The sequence below is a fragment of the Hemitrygon akajei genome, chromosome 7 (assembly GCF_048418815.1).
Source record: "Hemitrygon akajei chromosome 7, sHemAka1.3, whole genome shotgun sequence".
Lineage (NCBI taxonomy): Eukaryota > Metazoa > Chordata > Chondrichthyes > Myliobatiformes > Dasyatidae > Hemitrygon > Hemitrygon akajei.
Genome location: NC_133130.1, coordinates 62,267,509 through 62,286,834, shown reverse-complemented (window position 1 = coordinate 62,286,834; position 19,326 = coordinate 62,267,509). Strand labels below are relative to the sequence as shown.

At 40.5% G+C, this 19,326-nt stretch overlaps 1 protein-coding gene across 1 annotated transcript in view; it reads right to left on the bottom strand.

Moving 5' to 3' along the window:
* ccdc85a (coiled-coil domain containing 85A) overlaps positions 1-19,326 on the bottom strand; it is a 480,720-nt gene that overhangs the window by 199,424 nt on the left and 261,970 nt on the right. Inside the window, exon 3 of the mRNA XM_073051041.1 lies at positions 12,424-12,468. Coding sequence (XP_072907142.1) covers positions 12,424-12,468 — 45 coding nt within the window. The remainder of the gene's footprint in view (positions 1-12,423; positions 12,469-19,326) is intronic.

The window sequence follows — 19,326 nt, the reverse complement described above, 5'->3', positions numbered from 1 at the left end:
TTCTACCTGTTCAAATTACTTTTAAATGTTGTTTATGCACTTGTATCAACCACTTCCTCTGGCAGCTCATTCCATATACCAAACACTCTCAGTTACCTCTCAATTTTCTATTAAATCTCTCCCACTTCAGCTTAAGCCAATGCCCCCTATTTCTTGATTCCCCAAACCTGGGAAAAAGACTGTGTGAATTCACCCTATCTATGGCCCTCATAATTTTATGTATCTTAATCAGATCACACCCCACTCCCTAATTTTCAATGACAAAGTTCCCAACCTACTCAACCTCTCACAATAACCCAGTCTTTCTCGTCCTGACAACATCCTCATAAAGCTTCTGGGAAATCCTTCCAGCTTAATGGCAGCAATGACTTGACTACACTTTTCCCCAAGTTTCTCCAATACTTTAGTCTTTGTAATTGAATTTTTGTAAGTTCTACCACGTTATTTGAAATTTGCCCACCTGATATCAGAGGATACTTTCCACAGTATGGATCGATGCAAAAAATATATTCAATATCTATGCTAATTCTTTCTTTGCTATTACCAGCCTCATTTTAGAATGGTCCACATTTATTTTAGCTGCTCTCTTCCTATTTAGAAACCAGTGAAAATTTTACTGCTTGTTTTTCCACCACATGGAAGTTTCCTCTCAGAATTCATTTTCATCCTTCTTACAAGCTTTCTAGTCTTCTGCTGCTGGGTATTTTAATGTCCCAGTCCACTGGTCTATCATGAATCATTGCCATTTTGTATACATCAGCTATCGATTCATCATTCCCGTTTACTTCCTTTCTTCACCTTGGATTGTGTCTCATTCTCATGGAAATCCACTTTTTTTTTAGTGGCATAAACTTTTTCTGAGCATTAAATCGCGCTATTTAAATATCTACCAATGTTCATCTACTGACCTGTTAGCTTGTTCTCCCTGACTGTAAGATATGCCTCCCTCATAGCATTTTAATTGTGAAGGCACTGACTGTGGACCAATGGTATTCACTCTCAAATTCCGTTTGGAATTCTGTCATATTTTCTTCATATAGTCATCTATTGGAAGGTGGGAAGAAGGGATTACAGCAGTGGTGCCAAAGATGATTAAAACTGTTATTCAGATGAGAATACATTATGTGAAGTTTAGATCTGAAGCTCTTAGCAGTTTTCATTAAGGAATCCTTTCAGTGATGGTTTTCTTGTGCTCTAGAACAGGGGTTCCCAATCTTTTTTATGCCATGGACCAATACGATTAAGCAAGAGGTTTGTGGACCCAGGTTGAGAATCTCTACTCTGGAATACAGAACATAGCCCTTTGGCCCACGATGTGCTGACCTATATAACCTACACCACGATCAATCTCACCCTTCCCTCCTACACAGCTCATAACCCTCCCACTTCCATACATTCATGTGCCTATCTAAAGTCTAAATGGCTCTAGTGTATCAGCCTCTACCACTACACCTGGCAGCTCCAGGCACTCACAACACTCTGTATAAAAAAGCCCTACCTCTGAAATATCCCCTAAACTTTTCTCCATTCACCCTAAGTAGATGGCCTCCAGTATTGGCCTCTGCCACCCTGGGAAAAAGGTGCTGGCTATCTAATCTATCTATGCCTCTCATAATCTTATATCTGTTTATCATATCAGCTCTCAAGCTCCTTCACTCCAAAGAGAAAAGTCCTACATCACTCAGCTTTTCTCATGAGACTGCATTCCAAAACAGATATTGTGAAAAATCTGAATGTCCAGGCAACTTTGGTGCTTGTTAATGATTACTCTGATTGGGCAAATAACTTTATTAGCAATGCTCAGTTACATTTCTTACAGCTCTTGGAGGGGTCTTGGAGATGTCTCTTGTCACCTACAGCCATCTGTTCACTTGGCTAGTTTCCTTGAAGAGCTCCAGGAAGCCACATCTGACATTTCTGTGAAAGATTGTTTTCTACCTAACCCATGCAATATGGTTTTTCAGTGAGTTTCACCTCTTTCTGTAAAGAAAGTTCAAGACTAAACCTTTGGAGCATGTAACAGTACAGGCTGCACCATCTTTTCTCACCCTTCATATTGGGGCACAATAAACTAATTGACCTCATCCTACCTGGATGAATTCCTCATTTCTTCTGAAAGAAACTTCTGCATGCCCAGTCAGCTCTGTGTACTGGCAGACAGATTCTCCTGTAACTGCTGGAAATGAACTTAATATTCTATATGTTCAGTGCAATGAGAGTGTGCCAGGAAGATAATAATTTCAGAGCTAGCAATGCTCCATGCTAAAACTCATCATAAACTTCTGTATTTCTATTGCGCTTTGCCACTTCTCTCGTCTTTGTTACTGTCACCCATTCATCTGTGTTTACTTACATCTTACCATTTTAATTATTAATCCAGCAGTCTCTACCATCCGCATTATCCTTTCTCCATAATTTATAAAGCTCAGAATCTCTCGTGAAATGAACAGGTGCCAAAATGAAACCTACTGGAAAACTGAAGGGAAGAGATTCAGTCGTAACTGGCCTCAAAAGATGCTCCATAGGAAGGAAGAAATAGTCATGCAGACTTGATGAAAAGAAAATGTGCAAGTTAGCAAGACTGAGCGAAAGAGCAGTGGCAGCAAAAAGCTCGGCAAGCTGGCAGGACTGAGAGGATGAGGAGGGGTGCTCAGGAATAAGCCATGTCTGCCTAGGTGGTCAAGGACCAATTCACCTATCCAAATGTCACTGAAGAATAACGTGGAGCTGCTGAATGTGCTTTAAGAAGGATGTCATAACAGAAGTCTGCCCCCATTTAGGGACACAATGTACCTTCCCTATAAGGGGTACATGCTGGGTGGGGTAATGCTAACCTCACACAGTTTAGGAACCCATGATAGAGGCATGCAGCCGCACAACCTGATCTATATTTGTGGTCTTTCAAAGTTATTTCTTATATTTCCAGACCCAACTTATAAGAAAGAAAATAACTTCTACTGATTGCATAAAATGCACAAAAGGTTACATGCTAACTTGTGGCAGTTTGACCAATAAGGTAGCTAGATATGAGCAATGGTACAGCATTGTACAGGCCCATGATATTATGCCAACTTTCTAAACTACTCTGAGCATTTTTCGTTATCCATTGATCATGAGGGTAGTCAGAGGCTTTTCCCCAGAGCTGAAATGGTGTCACAAGAGGGCACAGGTTTAAGGTGCTTGGGAGTAGGTACAGAGGAAATGTCAGGGGTAAGTTTTTTTTTGTTTTTTTTAATGTAGAGTGTGGTGAATGCATGGAATGGGCTGCCGGCAACAGTGGTGGAGGTGGATACGATAGGGTCTTTTAAGAGACTTTTGGATAGGTACCTGGAGCTTAGAAAAATAGAGGGCTATAGGTCGCCCTAGTAATTTCTAAGGTAGGGACATGTTTGGCACAACTTCGTGGGCCAAATAGCCTGTATTTTGCTGTAGGCTTTCTACGTTTTCTACGTGCCCATCAAAGAGTTTAAAAGTCCCTAATGCACGAGGGGTGATTGATAAGTTTGTGGCCTAAGGTAGAAGGCGACAATTTTAGAAAACCTAGCATATTTATTTTTCAACATAGTCCCCTCTTACATTTACACACTTAGTCCAGTGGTCGTGGAGCATACGGATCCCTTTTTTGTAGAAGTTGGCATCTTGGACCTTTAGAAGTGGTCCACAGCAGGAGTAATTGATAAGTTCGTGGCCTGAGGTGAAAGGAGATGAGTCATTAACTTCAAACTTTTTGACTAATCATTTAAAGAGTTGAACTGCATGTGCACATAACGAGAGCTGTATACCTATAGCCACCGTCCTGCCTTCTTTATAACTGCATCGATAACGTTGGGACCAGGTTAGATCCTTAGAGATCTTGACACCCAGGAACCTGAAACTGCTCGTTCTCTTCACTTCTGATCCCTCTATGAGAATCGGTAAGTGTTCCTTAGTCTTACCCTTCCTGAAGTCCACAATCAGCTCTTTCATCTTACTGATGTTGAGTGCCAGGTTGTTGCTGCAGCACCACTCCACTAGTTGGCACATTTCACTTCTGTACACCCTCTCATCTCCACCTGAGATTCTACCAACAATGGTTGCATCGTCAGCAAATTTATAGATGGTATCTGAGCTATGCCTAGCCACACAGTAATGTGTCTGTCTAATCCTACACACTGTAATCCTTAAGCACTCCTTTGATTCTGACCTTTTGATCATCACTGATCATGGTAACAAATTAGTCCCCATTTGGTCACCATGAATTCTCTTGCCATGGGTTTAACCTCCCAAGCTCTTAAATCACAAGCTCCCTTTACTCCTTTAAGTGTCTTCTCATTAACCAAACTTTCTCTACAAACATTTCCTTCTGAGGACCAGGACCAAATTTATTTTATAATGAGGCTGTCATGAACCATATTCAAGAGTTAGATACAAGAGTTAGACAAGGCTGAGAAACTCAAAGGATATGAGGGGAATGCAAAACAGGGTACTGAATTTGGATTATCAAGAATGATTATATTGAATGAGTGGGCACGACTGATGGGCAGAATGGCCTACTCCTATTCCCATTTTATATGTAACTTTTATGCAAGTCAAGAACCAGAGGCTGCTTTCATAAATCAGAGGAACTATGTACAGTCAGGTAGTTGTTATTTATCTAATCGTGTTTTTTTTCAGCAGCAGAAATAACAATTTAAAAAAAACTTCAATTATATAAACACTCAGAAGACTGATTGCACATTGTCCCTTCAATTAAGGCCTTGACAATGAATCATTTAATTGCATGAATGGTCTATTTGCTTGCCTTGTGTTGAAGGCTTAGTAATAACCCATTCACTGTTATTTCTGCTCATATAATGGTTCACAAGGACATGCAGTTAACCATTGAACTAAGTTACTGACTGAGCACGTTGAAAAAAATGTTAATCAATTACCCATGTCAGTGCATCGGTAACAGTGGAGGGTTCAGCATGACTGAAACCAGGCAGCAATTTTCAAAGTTTCTAAGAAGTGCAAAGCCCTGGTAATAGCTGAAAAAGTGGCAGACACTGTAATCACGGTAACAATAATGGGTTCTAACACAAAAATCAAGGTCAGTCAAAGCACTGAAGCAGCAGATTAACCAGCATGTGCCACCCTCCACTATTTCCTGTCACGCACAAGCTACTTGAAACATGTTCTAAGGAGAAGGAAGATCTTTCTGTTTGATATGTCTGTATTTTTATTGAGAGGAAACAAAATCACCATCCTGAATTTCTTTGTCTTTTTGTTCTACAATGTCTGGCTATTTTGATAACAAAGACATGGGAGAAGGCAGTTCTATTTTACTCTGCTCTTCCATGATAAATACCTGGAATGTGCTGGGGAGAGATTTCAAACCAGCCTGACAGCTGCTCTGGAGCTGCCTATCCCAAAGATCAAGCAATACACTGGCACAGCAGATTTTAAAACTTCTTTGATCAGTGACATGGTGGCCCATTGTTGATTATCAGCCTTGACTTACACCAAAACTTGAATCCTGCCTAGGCTTGTAAAAAAAATAAATGCATGCATACCTGAAGTACAATGGTAGTTTTAAGCAGTCCAATTGAGCAGCCTAGGGTATTGCTAAATTTGATTCAGCTACTGAAAACATCGGTATGAATCTGCAAACCCTTTCTATGATCCAACCATCTGAATACAAATAAAACACACAGGAATAGTAAAACGATTTATGTGAATTTTGTGCTGGGAAGAATAGAAGATGTTACTGCTGAAGAATTCTTCATTTTGGAAAGCACTTTCTCTTTCTTTTCTTCCATTGCTTGAAGTCTGATCCAAACGCCTCTGTAATGTACAGTATTCTGTCATGCAATAATTTTACCAAAAACCCAGTCATAATCTCAACCAGATACATGCTCTATATCAGTGTTGTGTACTTCTATTAACCCCTACATACTGTTCATATTCTATACCTTCACTGTATGGTCCGGGTCAATTTTGACCCGGCCCAAGAATCCCCTCATAGCAAGTGTCTATACCAAATTTTGAACCACAGATCTATTTAGAATGTATAAATAGCCTATTGACATTAATAAATGGGTGATTAATCCTTAATTAATGTTTTAGAGATCTAAAATCCATTTCAATAGATACGGGTCAAATTTGACCCGAAACAGCCTCAATGCACAAATATATGTAGCACCTGTACAGAAGTATAAAATTTTTCAATATTTTCAATTTTTGCACATTTTGGGTCACTTTAGGAAAAATCATCAAATTTCGGCTAAAAACAATGGCATTTAGGATGTTTTTACTGCTGTCAGATGTCAAAACGGGTCAAATTTAACCCAAACAATATGCAAGGGTTACCGTAGATTCCGGACTACAGAGCGCACCTGATTAAAAGCCGCTGGCTCTAATTTTAGAAATAAAATCAATTTTTTACTTGTAAAGGCCGCACCGGATTTTAGGCCGCACCGGATTTTCGGCCGCAGGTGTCCCACGTTGTAATATGAGATATTTACACAGAAAGATATTACACGTGAGGATTTTTTAACTTTTAATTAAATCCATATGGTAACAAAAACAAATACATATTGCAAATGCTTTTTTTCGAACCGTGCCCGTAACACGGCTACTTTTAAATATACGTTGCGTATACTTCTTTACTGAACAACATTCCAATATCTCCTAACGACTGGTAAAAAATATATATACTGCAGCCTACCAGGAAAAGTTATTGATCGCCTTTAACTTAAAAGCAGCGTTTTTGCTCCGCCGCTCGCCCCCCTCCTTCCCGTTTATCGCAAACGGCATTTAAAAGCAGCGTTTTGGCTCCGCCGCTCGACCCCCGTCGTCCCGTTTATCGCAAACTGGTATCCCACAAGACGCGGCGAAACCGGGTGTGACGTCATAGCATCCCGCGATGTAGTACAGAAAACAAATATAGTTAAAACTCTTCTAACTTTAACTAGAAAATGAATTACTAAGCGAAAATATTATAAACTAAATAACTGCCATAAAGGCAGCACAATGCTTTTCTTCGAGTGTTTTCCATGTTGATGAGGGTGAGTACAAATGACTGATTTACAATAATTTAATTGTGAAAGTGCGCTTGATTTATCGTACAATTTCATTGGACCTCTGTGAACTACTCATCAATTTTATTGGTCTACTGTTACGAGGCAAAATGTTTACGAGTCGGCATGAAAAAAATAATGTATTAGCCGCTCTGGATTAAAGGCCGCAGAGTTCAAAGCTGTTCAAAATGTGGGAAAAAAGTAGCGGCTTAAAATCTGGAATCTACGGTAATTGTAGTGCTGTCATTGAAGCACATTGCTCCTTGTGCTTGGAGGTCGCTACACATATGCAGTGACATTAGTCAGCAGACCGACACCAGCACACGGCCTGACTGAAAACCAGCGAGCAGGGCTTGCACCAGTGCATGTTATGAGACCTTTTGTTCCATGTGAGCCTTTTCTAAGAGTCCAGCAGTGAGAAATATTGCAGGATAGGTTATTCAACCACGACAAGTTCTTGTTTTCTCAAGAGTCTTCGTTAGTGTCCTTGCTTTCAACTAAACTCCAATCACTTCCAATATTTTCTAAAAGCCCTCAAATCTCTCCTCAGCTCCAACTCGTCTTCAAACTGCTGCAACCCCTCAATTCATCCCCTTGTTCAATCTCTTAATCTACTCCCATCACCCCAATATTCCACCCTGAACTTTGCCTTGGACCCTCTGACCTTCCCCCTAAACCTTGATTATTTTATGGTTCACTGATATTTACTTCTATCTAGAATGATCTTTTTCAATGTTAGAATATTTTCACTATCCACCATCAATCTCTACCCTCAACTAAGAGAAGAGACACACATAAAATGCAGCAGGCCAGGTCGCATGGGGGATGGGGAAGTAGTACAAGGTGGTAGGTGATAGGTGAAACTGGGAGAGGGGGAGGGGTGAAGTAAAGAGCTGGGAAGTCGATTGGTGAAAGAGATAAAGAACTGGAGAAGAGGAAATCTGACAGGAGAGGACAGAAGGGCATGGAAGAAAGGGAAGGGGGAGGAGCACCAGAGGGGGTGATGGGCAAGTAAGGAGACAAGGTGAGAGAGGGAAATGGGAATGGGGAATGGTGAAGTGGGGGGAGGCCATTACCAAAAGTTCAAGAAATCAATGTTCACGCCATCAGGTTGGAGGCTACCCAGATGTAATACAAAGTGTTCCTCCACCTACCTGAGTGTGCCTCATAGTGGCAGTAGATGAAGCCATGGTCTGATATGTCAGAATGGGAATGGGAAGTAAAGTTAAAGAGGCACCAGGAGATCCTGCTTTTTCTGGCGGACGAAGCGAGGAGCTCAGTGAAGCGGTCTCCCAATCGACATTGGGTCTCACCAATATACAGGAGCCACACCAGGAGCACCAGATACAGCAGATAACACCTAACAGACTCACACGTGAAGTGTCCCCTCACCTGGAAGGACTACTTGGGGCCCCGAATGGTAGCAAAGGAGAAGGCATAAGGGTAGGTATGGCACTTGTTCCACCTGCGAATGCCCTCAACTGCCTCAATTCTCGACACATTCCTGCCATCTTTCTCACATTCAACAGTACTTCATATCCTTCTCCCAAATCTGAAGTTCCTCATCAGTCACTTTTACTGCCTCTTACCCCACATCATCCAGCAAGGAACTGCTATTGAGGACAAAAGGACTGGCATACAGCCTTTGCATGCAGAACTGGGAACTATTGTATATTTCATGAAAAGTAACACGTTGAATTCTTTTATCAAAGCAGTGTGGAATCCACCTACAGCACCTCATCAATGAATGAAAGAATATCAATGTATTTCTAGATCGAAGTTCTCAATTTCACCACACAATTATGTTAGATCGATCAGATTTTCAAGAACCGAAACAGGTATTGATATCTCTGGCAGCAATCTGAAGTGCTCTGAGCATCACTCTGTGTGCAGTGTTTAGCAATGGGGATCGAGAAAACTGCTAATGTCAGAAATCAGAAATAACAACAGAAAATATAAAAACACTCAGCAGGTCAGACATCACCAGTAAAAAGGCAAACAGTCAGTGCTTCAATTTCTTTCTGCACCATACTGTCCAACCTGCTGTGCTTTTCCAGTATTTTCTGTTTCTTCTGTGTTAAGCATTGCTTCCCTGGGAACTTCAGTAACTGCTCTTCCAACTTTTGTCAATGGAATAGGTTTTGGAATTGCTAGAGTCTTTGAAGATTGCCCACAACTTTCAACTAGCTACTAGGATCACAATTCACAATTCTGGGGCATCTTTTAAAAAAATATCAGCTATCTTAGTTGAATTTCCTTGTCTTTATGTTGATGTATTCAAGTGACCGCTTGAACCATACCTGGTTACTTCTCTGAAATCTATTATTATTGTCCACCATTTTCTTGTTAATATGCATTTCCACCATATTACCAAATGAAGGCAAATGCAATAACCTTTATATGGTGCTTACTTATTCAATGGAGCCCTCTTCCCTCACTTAAATCAGTCCAGTTTCCAGATGTTGCAGGGTTCAGTGAAGAACCAAAGAAATGGAATCTGTTGTGATGGTGCGATAATTGGAGTGGATCCAAGTCGCCCGCCCCCGGATGGGAGTTGATAGGTTTCATCAGCAACCTCTCAAAGTATTTCATCACAATAGACATAAATGCTACTGGACAATAGTCATTGAGGCAGATTACCATATTCTTCTTGGGAACTGGTGTAACTGAAGCCTACTTCAAGCAGATGAGGAGCTCAGAAGGCCAAAGTGGGAGGTTAAAAATATTAATGAAATATCAGCCAATTGATGAGCATAGGTCTGTATTCAGCCACATAGACCATCTGGGCTGGATGCTTTCTGTAGGTTCCCGCTCTTGAAGGATGCTCTCATGTCAGTCTCAGAGACTGAAATCACATGGCGGTGGAAGCAGTGGGAGATCATAAAGATGTGTCCATGGTTTATCACTCAAAGTGAGCGTAAAAGGCATTGAGCTCATCTGGGAGTGAAACCTTGTCATTACACATGTCACTTGGTTTTACTTTGTAGGGGGTGATAGCATTCAAGCCCTGCCACAGGTGTTGAGCACTCCCCAGTAACTCCTGTCTGTCTAGAATTTCCACTTTGCACACAACATGGCTTTTCAGAGATCATCCCTGGACTTCTTGTATCTTATTTGGTCACTAGACATGAATGCCACTGAACTAGCCCTCAGCAGATTGTAGATTTCATAGTTCATCCAGGACTTCTTTTTGGGGAAGACGCGGAATGATTTTCTGAAAACTCACTCATCCATGCCTGTTTTAATACAGTCCATGATAACCATGGTATATTCATTCAGAATTTCTAATGAGTCCTTGAATGCCCCAGCCTAGCGACTCAAAGAAATAATATAGCGGCTCCTCTGCCTCCAGCGCCCACCTCCTTGTTGTCCTAATTTCTGGAGCCTTGCTCTTTAGCCTCTGCCTGTTTGCAAGTAGGAGAAGGACAGCCAGGTGATCAGATTTCTAAAAATGTGGCCTAGAGATGGAATGGTAGGCATTCCTTGTGGTGATGTAGCAGTGGTCAAGTATGTTGGGACCCCTGGTGCTGCAGGTGTTATGTTGATGATAACTGGTCAGAGATTTCTACAAGCAAGCTTAATTGAAGAACCTGTCAATAATTTGAAAGGCATTGGGGTGGCTGTTCTTTATTTACTAATTGCAAAACTCAATGAATCGTGTGCTTGATTAACATTGGTCTTCGGCAGTATTTAAACTGTGGTTAGCATCATGGAGCAAAGCTCTCTCGGTAAATAGAATGGACAGCACTTCATCATAAGACGTTCCAGTTCAGGAGAACAAGACTGTGGCAAGAAGACTACATCCAAGCAACACAAAAAAAATTATCATTAAACACACTGTTTGTCTTCTTTGAATCAGCAGTCTGGTCCATCCAATGGATCGAGAACCCATCAGGTTTGACTGCCGTATCCAGCATGTCCAAAATATGCTATATCTCTACAAAATAGAGAATGCAGCCCTCATTCCTCCCCAATACATCAATCTTGCCCTTATGTACTACAGGAGAAGGAAGCTGGCAATCCATCAGCCAGTCCTCATCAAGGGATCAGGAGGTGGAGACGGTCAGCAACTTTAAAAGTCCTCATTTCAGAGGACATGTCCTGTGTCCATCACACAAGTACCATTACAAAGAAAGCATAGCAGCACTTCTATTTTCTTAAAAATTTGTGAAAGTTCAGAAGCCATCCAAAACTTTGATAAATTTCTATAGATGCACAGTGGAGAGTATACCGACTGGCTGCATCAATGGCTGGTATGGAAACACCAATGCTTTTAACTGGAAATGCCTACAAGTAGTGGATACAGCCTATGCCATCACAGATTAAGCCCTCCCCACCATTGAGCACATCTACAAGAAGCACTGTCATAGGAAAACAGCATCCATCATGAGGGACTTCCCCCATCCAAGGCCATGCTCTCTTCTCACTGGTGCTGTCAGGAAGGAGGTACAGGAGCTAGAGGACACATACCACCAGGATCAAACCATAAAGCTCTTGAACTCGAGGGGATAATTTCACTCAACTTCACACACCCCAACACTGAACTTTTCCCACAGCCTATGGACTCACTTTCAAGGACCGTTCAACTCATATTCTCGGTATTTATTGTTTGTTTATTTATTATTATTTTGTTTGCTTTTTTTCCTTTTTGTATTTGCACAGTTTGTTGCCTTTTGCATATTGGTTGTCCATCTTGTGTGTGTTTTTTCATTGATTCTGTTGTGTTTCTTTGTACTTACTGTCAATGCTCAAGGTAGTGTATGGTGACATACATGTATTTCGATAATAAACTTACTTTGAACTTTGATCTTCCCGATTTGAAAGCAGTATCTGTGAATATTCAAACTATGTATCAATGCTCATGGGTGCACACTTCTGATACTCTCTGCAGTATTCTGTGTTACATTACATTTAAAGTGTTCCATTGTTTACATAAAATGTAAAAACTCATGTCAACAACGCCTCAATGACCAATTATGCTTTGCTTCATACAAGAACTGATGGTGCATTATCAGCTAGGTGCAGAAATAAACAGAAATTTGGTAATCCAGTGAAAGAAGGACAAAGCAGATAAAACATTTTCAAGATTTCCATATCAATGAAGGCATTATTGTTAATAATAAATTACAGCCAGGGAACCAAATTGGGAGCATCAGAGGGGAAATCATGGGGAACAACTCAAGAGATAGAGGGAGTTCTTGCAATATAACAAGGCTTACAGAGAAAGAAGAGCCAAAAATATTCATGTACTAGGGACAAAAAGTAACATTTTCAAAAGACAAAAATCGATATTTAACCATCAAAAAGATGCTACGACAATATTAACAAAAATTGTATTCCAATTAGTGCTGTTGAAAAGTCAAGTATCATTATCGTGTTACTTCACCTTGGGTAACGAGTGCTCTGCTTTTGTTTCTTGCTCACTCTGCACCTAAAAGATAGAAAAAGCAGTGATCAGATTGGTTATTTCTGTGTGATGGAGAAGAAATTTCTCATTGGGTATGGCCAAAGTGAGAAGGACAGAGACAATTATATTACTGCCTACTCACAAATACAAACTATCACATTGTAGAAACAGTTACCACAAAATCTTCTCCACAGTTAATACAGCACATAGTTCCTTGATGAATTATCTCACTTTATCCTAAAAAAATCTAAAGAGCAATAAAAGTACAGAAACCATAAAACTGCATTCAGTTTGCACTCACATGCTTGTATACATTTGCTCAACAAATGTCAAACTGATATTTTTTTGCAAAAGCACATCAGAAATATTGCTGAAAAATCAAAACAATTAAAAAGTTGAACAAAAATAAAATGGTAGATCAAACCTTATGCGTGATTTATGATGGAATTACAGAGTTATAAGGAGCCAAATAGTTTATTAGGGTTGACATGTTTGACATACCGATTGTCGCTCACAGTGCCGTGAAATCAATAACCATCAAAATGGCTTTAGAACCAAGAAGAAAGTTAGCAATATTGCTGTGGGAATTGTATAGCTGTGCCTTCGAATTGATGCAACCAGCCAATAGTACATTGGTAGAAGTTTGTTAGAGTTTGGGGCCAAATCAAACCTCCCTAACCTTCTTTTTAAAAAAAAGTAAAGATGCTGGCTTTTTCTATGATTGCATCCATGTGCTAGTCCAGGAGAGATTGTCCAGTTGTTAATGCCCAGAATTTTAAAGGTGCTGACTCCCCACCACCAACCTCTCAACGTAGATTAGCAGGTGTTCACCCCACTATGCCTTCTGAAGTCAACAATCAGCTCTTTAGATTTTTTGACAGTGAATTTAGGTTGCGGTTGCGGAACCCCCTAAGCAGGAATCCTATCTCACGCTAGAGGGCAAACTCATTACCACCTGTGATTTATCCAACAACAGTGGTGTCATCGGCAAACTTGAAGATGACATTGGGGCTTTGAGTGGCCACACAGTCATGTGCGTTTAGGGAGTAAAGCAGATGGCTATGCAAGTAGTCTTAAGCTGCACTTGTGTTGATGATCAATGAGGAGATGTTGTTATCAATTGTAACTGACAGTTTTTCTGATGAGCAAGTCAAATATTCAGTTTCTGAGGGAGGTACAGAGGCCCAGATCTCAATGATTGTGTTAAGCAATGAACTGTAGTCAATGTACAGCATCCTGACATATAAGTTCCTGTTGTCCAGATGGTCCAGAGCAAAGTGAAGAACCAAAGAACTGGCATCTGCTCCTAACCTGCTGAGGAGATTGGCAGATTGGAGCAGATCCAAGGCACTACTGATACAGGAGCTGATTTGTGCCAAAACCAGCATCTTAAAGCACACCTTTACAGTTGATGTACACACTAATGAATAATAGTCATCGAGGCAGATCATCACACTCATCCAAATTCACAGGTACAACAGCCACCTTTTCCAAACAGGTGGGAATCTCAGACCATAGAAATGAGTGTCTGAACATGTCCCCAAGTACCCCAGTTTGTTGGTCCACAGAGATCTTTAGTACTCCAAGTATGCCATCTGGGTCAGATTGCCTTTTGTGGATTCATCCTCGAGGAAAACTTGGTCATTGGCCCAAGACTGAAGTTACATGTTCATCCAGAGATGTGGTGGCTTGTGTGGATGTGTCATAGTTTTCCCTATTAAAGTGTGCACAAAGGCATTGCACTCATCTGGGAGTGATGGGTTGCTGTCAATTATGCTACTCGATCTCGCCCATCATATTGTGCAAGTCCTTCCACAGCTGTTGAGCTTCCATATGTGAATCCAGATTCATCCAGAAGTGCTGCTTTGTACCCAGAGGAGCTACCTGTATTTCTTTCTTGTATAATCCTGGGTTGCCAGCTCTAAATGCCACAGATCTAGCTGTCTGCTGATTACAAATCTCCTGGTTCATCCAGAGCTTCTGGTTGGGGAAGACTTGAATGTCTTTGTTGGTATAAACCATCTACAAGGCAAAAAGTTATGTGCCTCAGCTACTCTGTCAGCACTTCCCTAACAACACCCCCATCACCATAGGTGCATGGAAACAGCTGCACGTTCTCCTCCTAGTCATGCACTTGAAAATGTTATCGGTCCTTCATTACAAACAACAATGTTATTGTTAGTCATCCTAGAGTTACTAACATATCATCTCAACAGCACTGCAAGGATACCTTCATCAGAAAGACAACAACACTTCAAAAGCCTGGGCCTCTGTACCTCCCTCTGCAACTGGATCCTTAGCCTCTTCACTGGGAAACCATAATCTGTACAGATTGGAAATAACATCTCAACCTCACTGGTGTACCTCAGGAATGTGTGCTTAGCCAATCAACACTGGGGCATCTCAGGAATGTGTGCTTAGCCCACTGCTCTCCTCTCTCTACACCCATGACATTGTGGCTAGACATAGCTCAAATGTCATCTACTAGGCATAGCTCAAATGACGACACAACTATTTTTGGCAGAATGTCAGATGGTGACAAGGGGACGTACAGGAGCGAGGTATGCCAGCTAGATGAGTAGAGTCACCGCAACGACCTTGCACTCAATGTCAGTAAGACAAAAGAGATGATTGTGGACTTCAGAAAGGGTAGGACGAGGGAACACAAACCAATCCTCAGAGAGATCAGAAGTGGAAAGAATGTGCAATTTCAAGTTCCTGGGTGTCAATATCTCTGAGCAGCTACAAAAAAGGAAAGTCATCAGCTATATTTCATTAGGAGTTTGAGGAGATTTGGTTTGTCACACAAATCACTCGAAAACTTCAACAAATGTACTGTCTGACTGGCTACATCACAACCTGGAATGGGGTGGTGGGGGGAAATGTACAAGATTGAAGTAAGTTGCAGAAACTTGTAAGATTGGTCAGCTCCATCATGGGTAACCAGCCTCTGTAGTATCCAAGACATGATTAGGGACGCCCACCACTCAAAACGTGTACTCTTCTCATTGTTACCATGGGAAGGAGGTACTAAAGCCAGAAGGCACACACTCAGCGATTCAGGAACAACTTCTTCTCCTTTGTCATCCAATTTCTAAATGGACATTGACCCCATGAACACTACCTCACTACTGTTTGTTCTTTTTTGCCACTTATTTTAACTGAACTATTCAATAGACATATTAATACCCACACACACTTAATGTAATTTCAGTTTTTACTCTATATTTATCATATATTTCATTGTACTGCTTCTGTAAAGATAACACATTTCACGATGTATGACAGTGATATTAAAACTGACTCTGATATTGCATTGTACTGCTGCTGCAAAGACAAACTCATTTGATGCCACTGATATGAAACCTGATTCTGAAAGCCAATGACCAAGCATACTGCCTGCTTTCCAGCTACATGCAGATCTCTAAACAAAGAACTTTGCTTGCAATGAATAGCTTTACAAGTCACAGGGGATCCCATTCAACAGCAGCTTTTTATATTCCAGGATGGTCACAGCAGGTATTATAATTTATTACAATTCACTTTACATTCTGTTTGCAAAAGACTGACTATTAGATGAATTAGGCAACTATTTTTGAATATTGCTTCATAATAGACAAAGCTAGAGTTTGCCAACAGAAATGAAACTCTACAAGTTTTTGTACTATTGCTGAAATCTTGTTTCTAGAAATATTACAAGTGATCTTGCACCTGTTATATTAGTAAAACATGCTGCCCTCTGTCTTTTAAATTATTTAAATTTCTATTTCACGTCCATCAGCTACACTTTACAAATGGATTTATCAATATGCATTTAAGTGAGAGGTTCAATGTGGAAAAGTTTGTAATATATTGAATCCAAGGAAAAGTTGTTCCAAGAACATGCAAGGTAGCTGTACACGTATGAAGACATGAAACAGTTTGAGACTTGGCATTTAAAAAAATGTACAACAACTTCACCTTTTCAAAGGCACTAGCTTATATATAGATCTGCAGAAAATGGGCCTTGCACAATGTTATAATTTATGTCAAATTTACAGCTATTTATGTAACATTCAGCCTTAACACAAAATATGTGCTGTGGCAAGAGCTTCAGTTCAAACTCATCAGGCTGGAAAATTGGTTTGAGAGCAAGACGCACTGTGAAACAGCTAAAAGGTCACTCACCAGTATGGTAAGTGTCTATTTTTGTTTAGCTTTGCAGTTGAGTGGAGAATAGGCATCGGAACCTGTTAGGCTGTGAAGCATCTGTGTTTTTCAAAGGAATGTAATATGCGGACAATCACTAACTGTCACAGATTTTATAAATGGCGCTTAGCTAAGCGAGCTGGTTAGAGTCTAGAGTCACAAGTTATTCAAGGATCATGACTTCCATCAATATGTTGTGACCCTGCTTTTAATTTCAGACCTGGAAGAAGCTATACTATTCTTTCTTGCTTTTGGGGAAAATACATAAAATAGGATAGATATTATTAAGTTTTTAAAATGTTCAACATTACTTCAACAAAAAAGTAATAAAACATTCTTTACTCATGGCAAGTAAATCTCTGATGATGAGGTAAAACATCATGTATACCAAAACATCCAGACTCAGGTCTAGCAATCTCAACTCTACGCCAGAGTAATAGAATTCCCTTCATTTCTGGTTGTTATCGAATGACCTGCTTGCCAAGAAATTTAAAAAAATTATGGGTTGGATGTTGCTGCATAGCTAACATATACTACTAAACAACATGTTGTCACACAGTAACTCCAGTCACAATAGAAAGACTCCTCTGGTGGGTTGTTGTCTGGTGGGGCAATGGGGGAAGGAAAGTACCGAATGACTAATGACATCCTTGGAACGAAATCCAAGAAGGACATTATTCTAAAGAGGGATAGGGATCAAAGTAAGCAAGTTTCCAAGGATCAGAGGCATTAATCCTGGTCCACAAAAGGGAGACAAAGGCTAAGACTTATGAGTTATAGGGTTATACAGCGTGGCAACGGGTCATCTAATGCAAGTTATCGATGCCGACCCAGATGTCTTTGAGCTTATTGCATATTTTTTCATTTATTCAATATATTCTTAAACCATTTCTATCCATGCACCTGTTTAAATGCATTTCAAAGATTTGGATTCTACCTGCCTCTAGCAGCTTGGTCCCTATAGCCACCACCTTTTGTGTGAAAAGTTACCTCTCAGGTCTACTTTAAATCCTTCCCCTCTACTTTTAGACTATTCCACCGTGAGGAAAAGTCTCTGACCTTATTTACATGCCCCATGATTTTATAAACCTCCACAAGGTCATCTGCAGCCTCCTACTCTCACAGTCTATCTAACCTGTCCTTGTATCTCAACCCAGAAACAGCCTCATGAATGCTTTCTGCACCTTTTCCAGCTCAGAACCATGAAACTGGTGGGCTGTTTGTAAATACACATTCAATTGACTAATGCCCTTTAGGATTTGGAATGGATATTTTAAAACAGCTTGCATACATAATCAATAATGCCCTAATTTGGTCTGACTTTTATGCAACTTCAGAGCCACCAAAAGTTGATGATGCTTCCTATCTGCTCAGTTCAAGGGCAACTGGGAATAAATGATAAATAATAAATGCTGGCCACACCAATCATGTCCACATCCTGAGTATCAACAAATAAAAACAAAATAAACATCCACCAGATGTCTAATGATGGCCTGAACTATCACGAGCAGTGGGCCTTGTTAACACAATGCCAGCAAACTGCTTGCTGCAGATGACGCAGTGCTTCAGCCAATTACATTCTCATGCAAATCAGTGATATAGATGACAAACAAAGCACCAGGGAAAGTCCTCCATCCCATTCCTAACGTATGCCTTGAAGATGGCAGAAAAAAAATTGGGGTATTAGGAGGTAGTTACTCATTCCCTGACTCCTTCTTGTCATATTAGTTATGTGGGTGGTCTTCTTGAGTTTCTGGTCAAAAGTGACCCTGAAGATGTTGATGTTGGAGACTTGATAATGATAATGGCATTGGCTTTCAAGAGTAGATGGCTAGATGGTTATTACCTTGCACTGTTCATGATACCTACTATTTATCAGTCCATGTTTGAATGTTATCGAGGTCTTGATGCATGCAGATCTGGACTGCTTTTTTTTTACCAAGGAGTGGTAACTGGATTGAACATAGTGCAATCATTAGCAAACATCCCACTTCCGATGTAAGGGCATTGGTCAAGCATCTGAAGATTATCGATTAGATTAGACTAGATTCAACTTTATTGTCATTGTGCTGAGTACAGATACCAAGCCATTGAAATGCAGTTAGCATCTAACCAGAAATGCAAAGAATAGTGTTATTTACAAAATAATTGCAATTAAAAAGTGTGTGCTACAGTATACAAATATAAAAGTACTGAGACAGTCCAGTATGTGTACAATACTGCTTAGCGCTGTGATGTGAGGTTCAGCAGGGTCACAGTCTAGCAGAGGCTCCTGTAGCACCTACCGGATGGGAGGAGAGTAAAAAGTCCATGGTTAGGGTGAGATGCATTCATGTGTTGCCCTTAAACTTAAGTTTTACCAGGGCTTCTTGATGCTTCACTGGCTGTTATCAAAAGCAGGCCCTCACAGCTCATCTCTGGAGTTCAGTCCATTTTTAGACCAAAGCTATGATGAAGTCTGGAGTGATTACTGGAAAATGCCAATGTAAGCTACTGTAAATAGGTTAAAGTATTGTTTGAAAGTATTGTTGCAACTCTTTCCATCATGTTGCTGATGATTGTGAGTTGACTGCTTGGACAGTCAAAAGCTTGACTGTGAATAGGACATACCAGGGCACCATGCTTACAGCACCAACATAGGATGCCCACAACGTACTAACCCTAACCAGAATGTCTTCGGAACGTGGTGAGAAA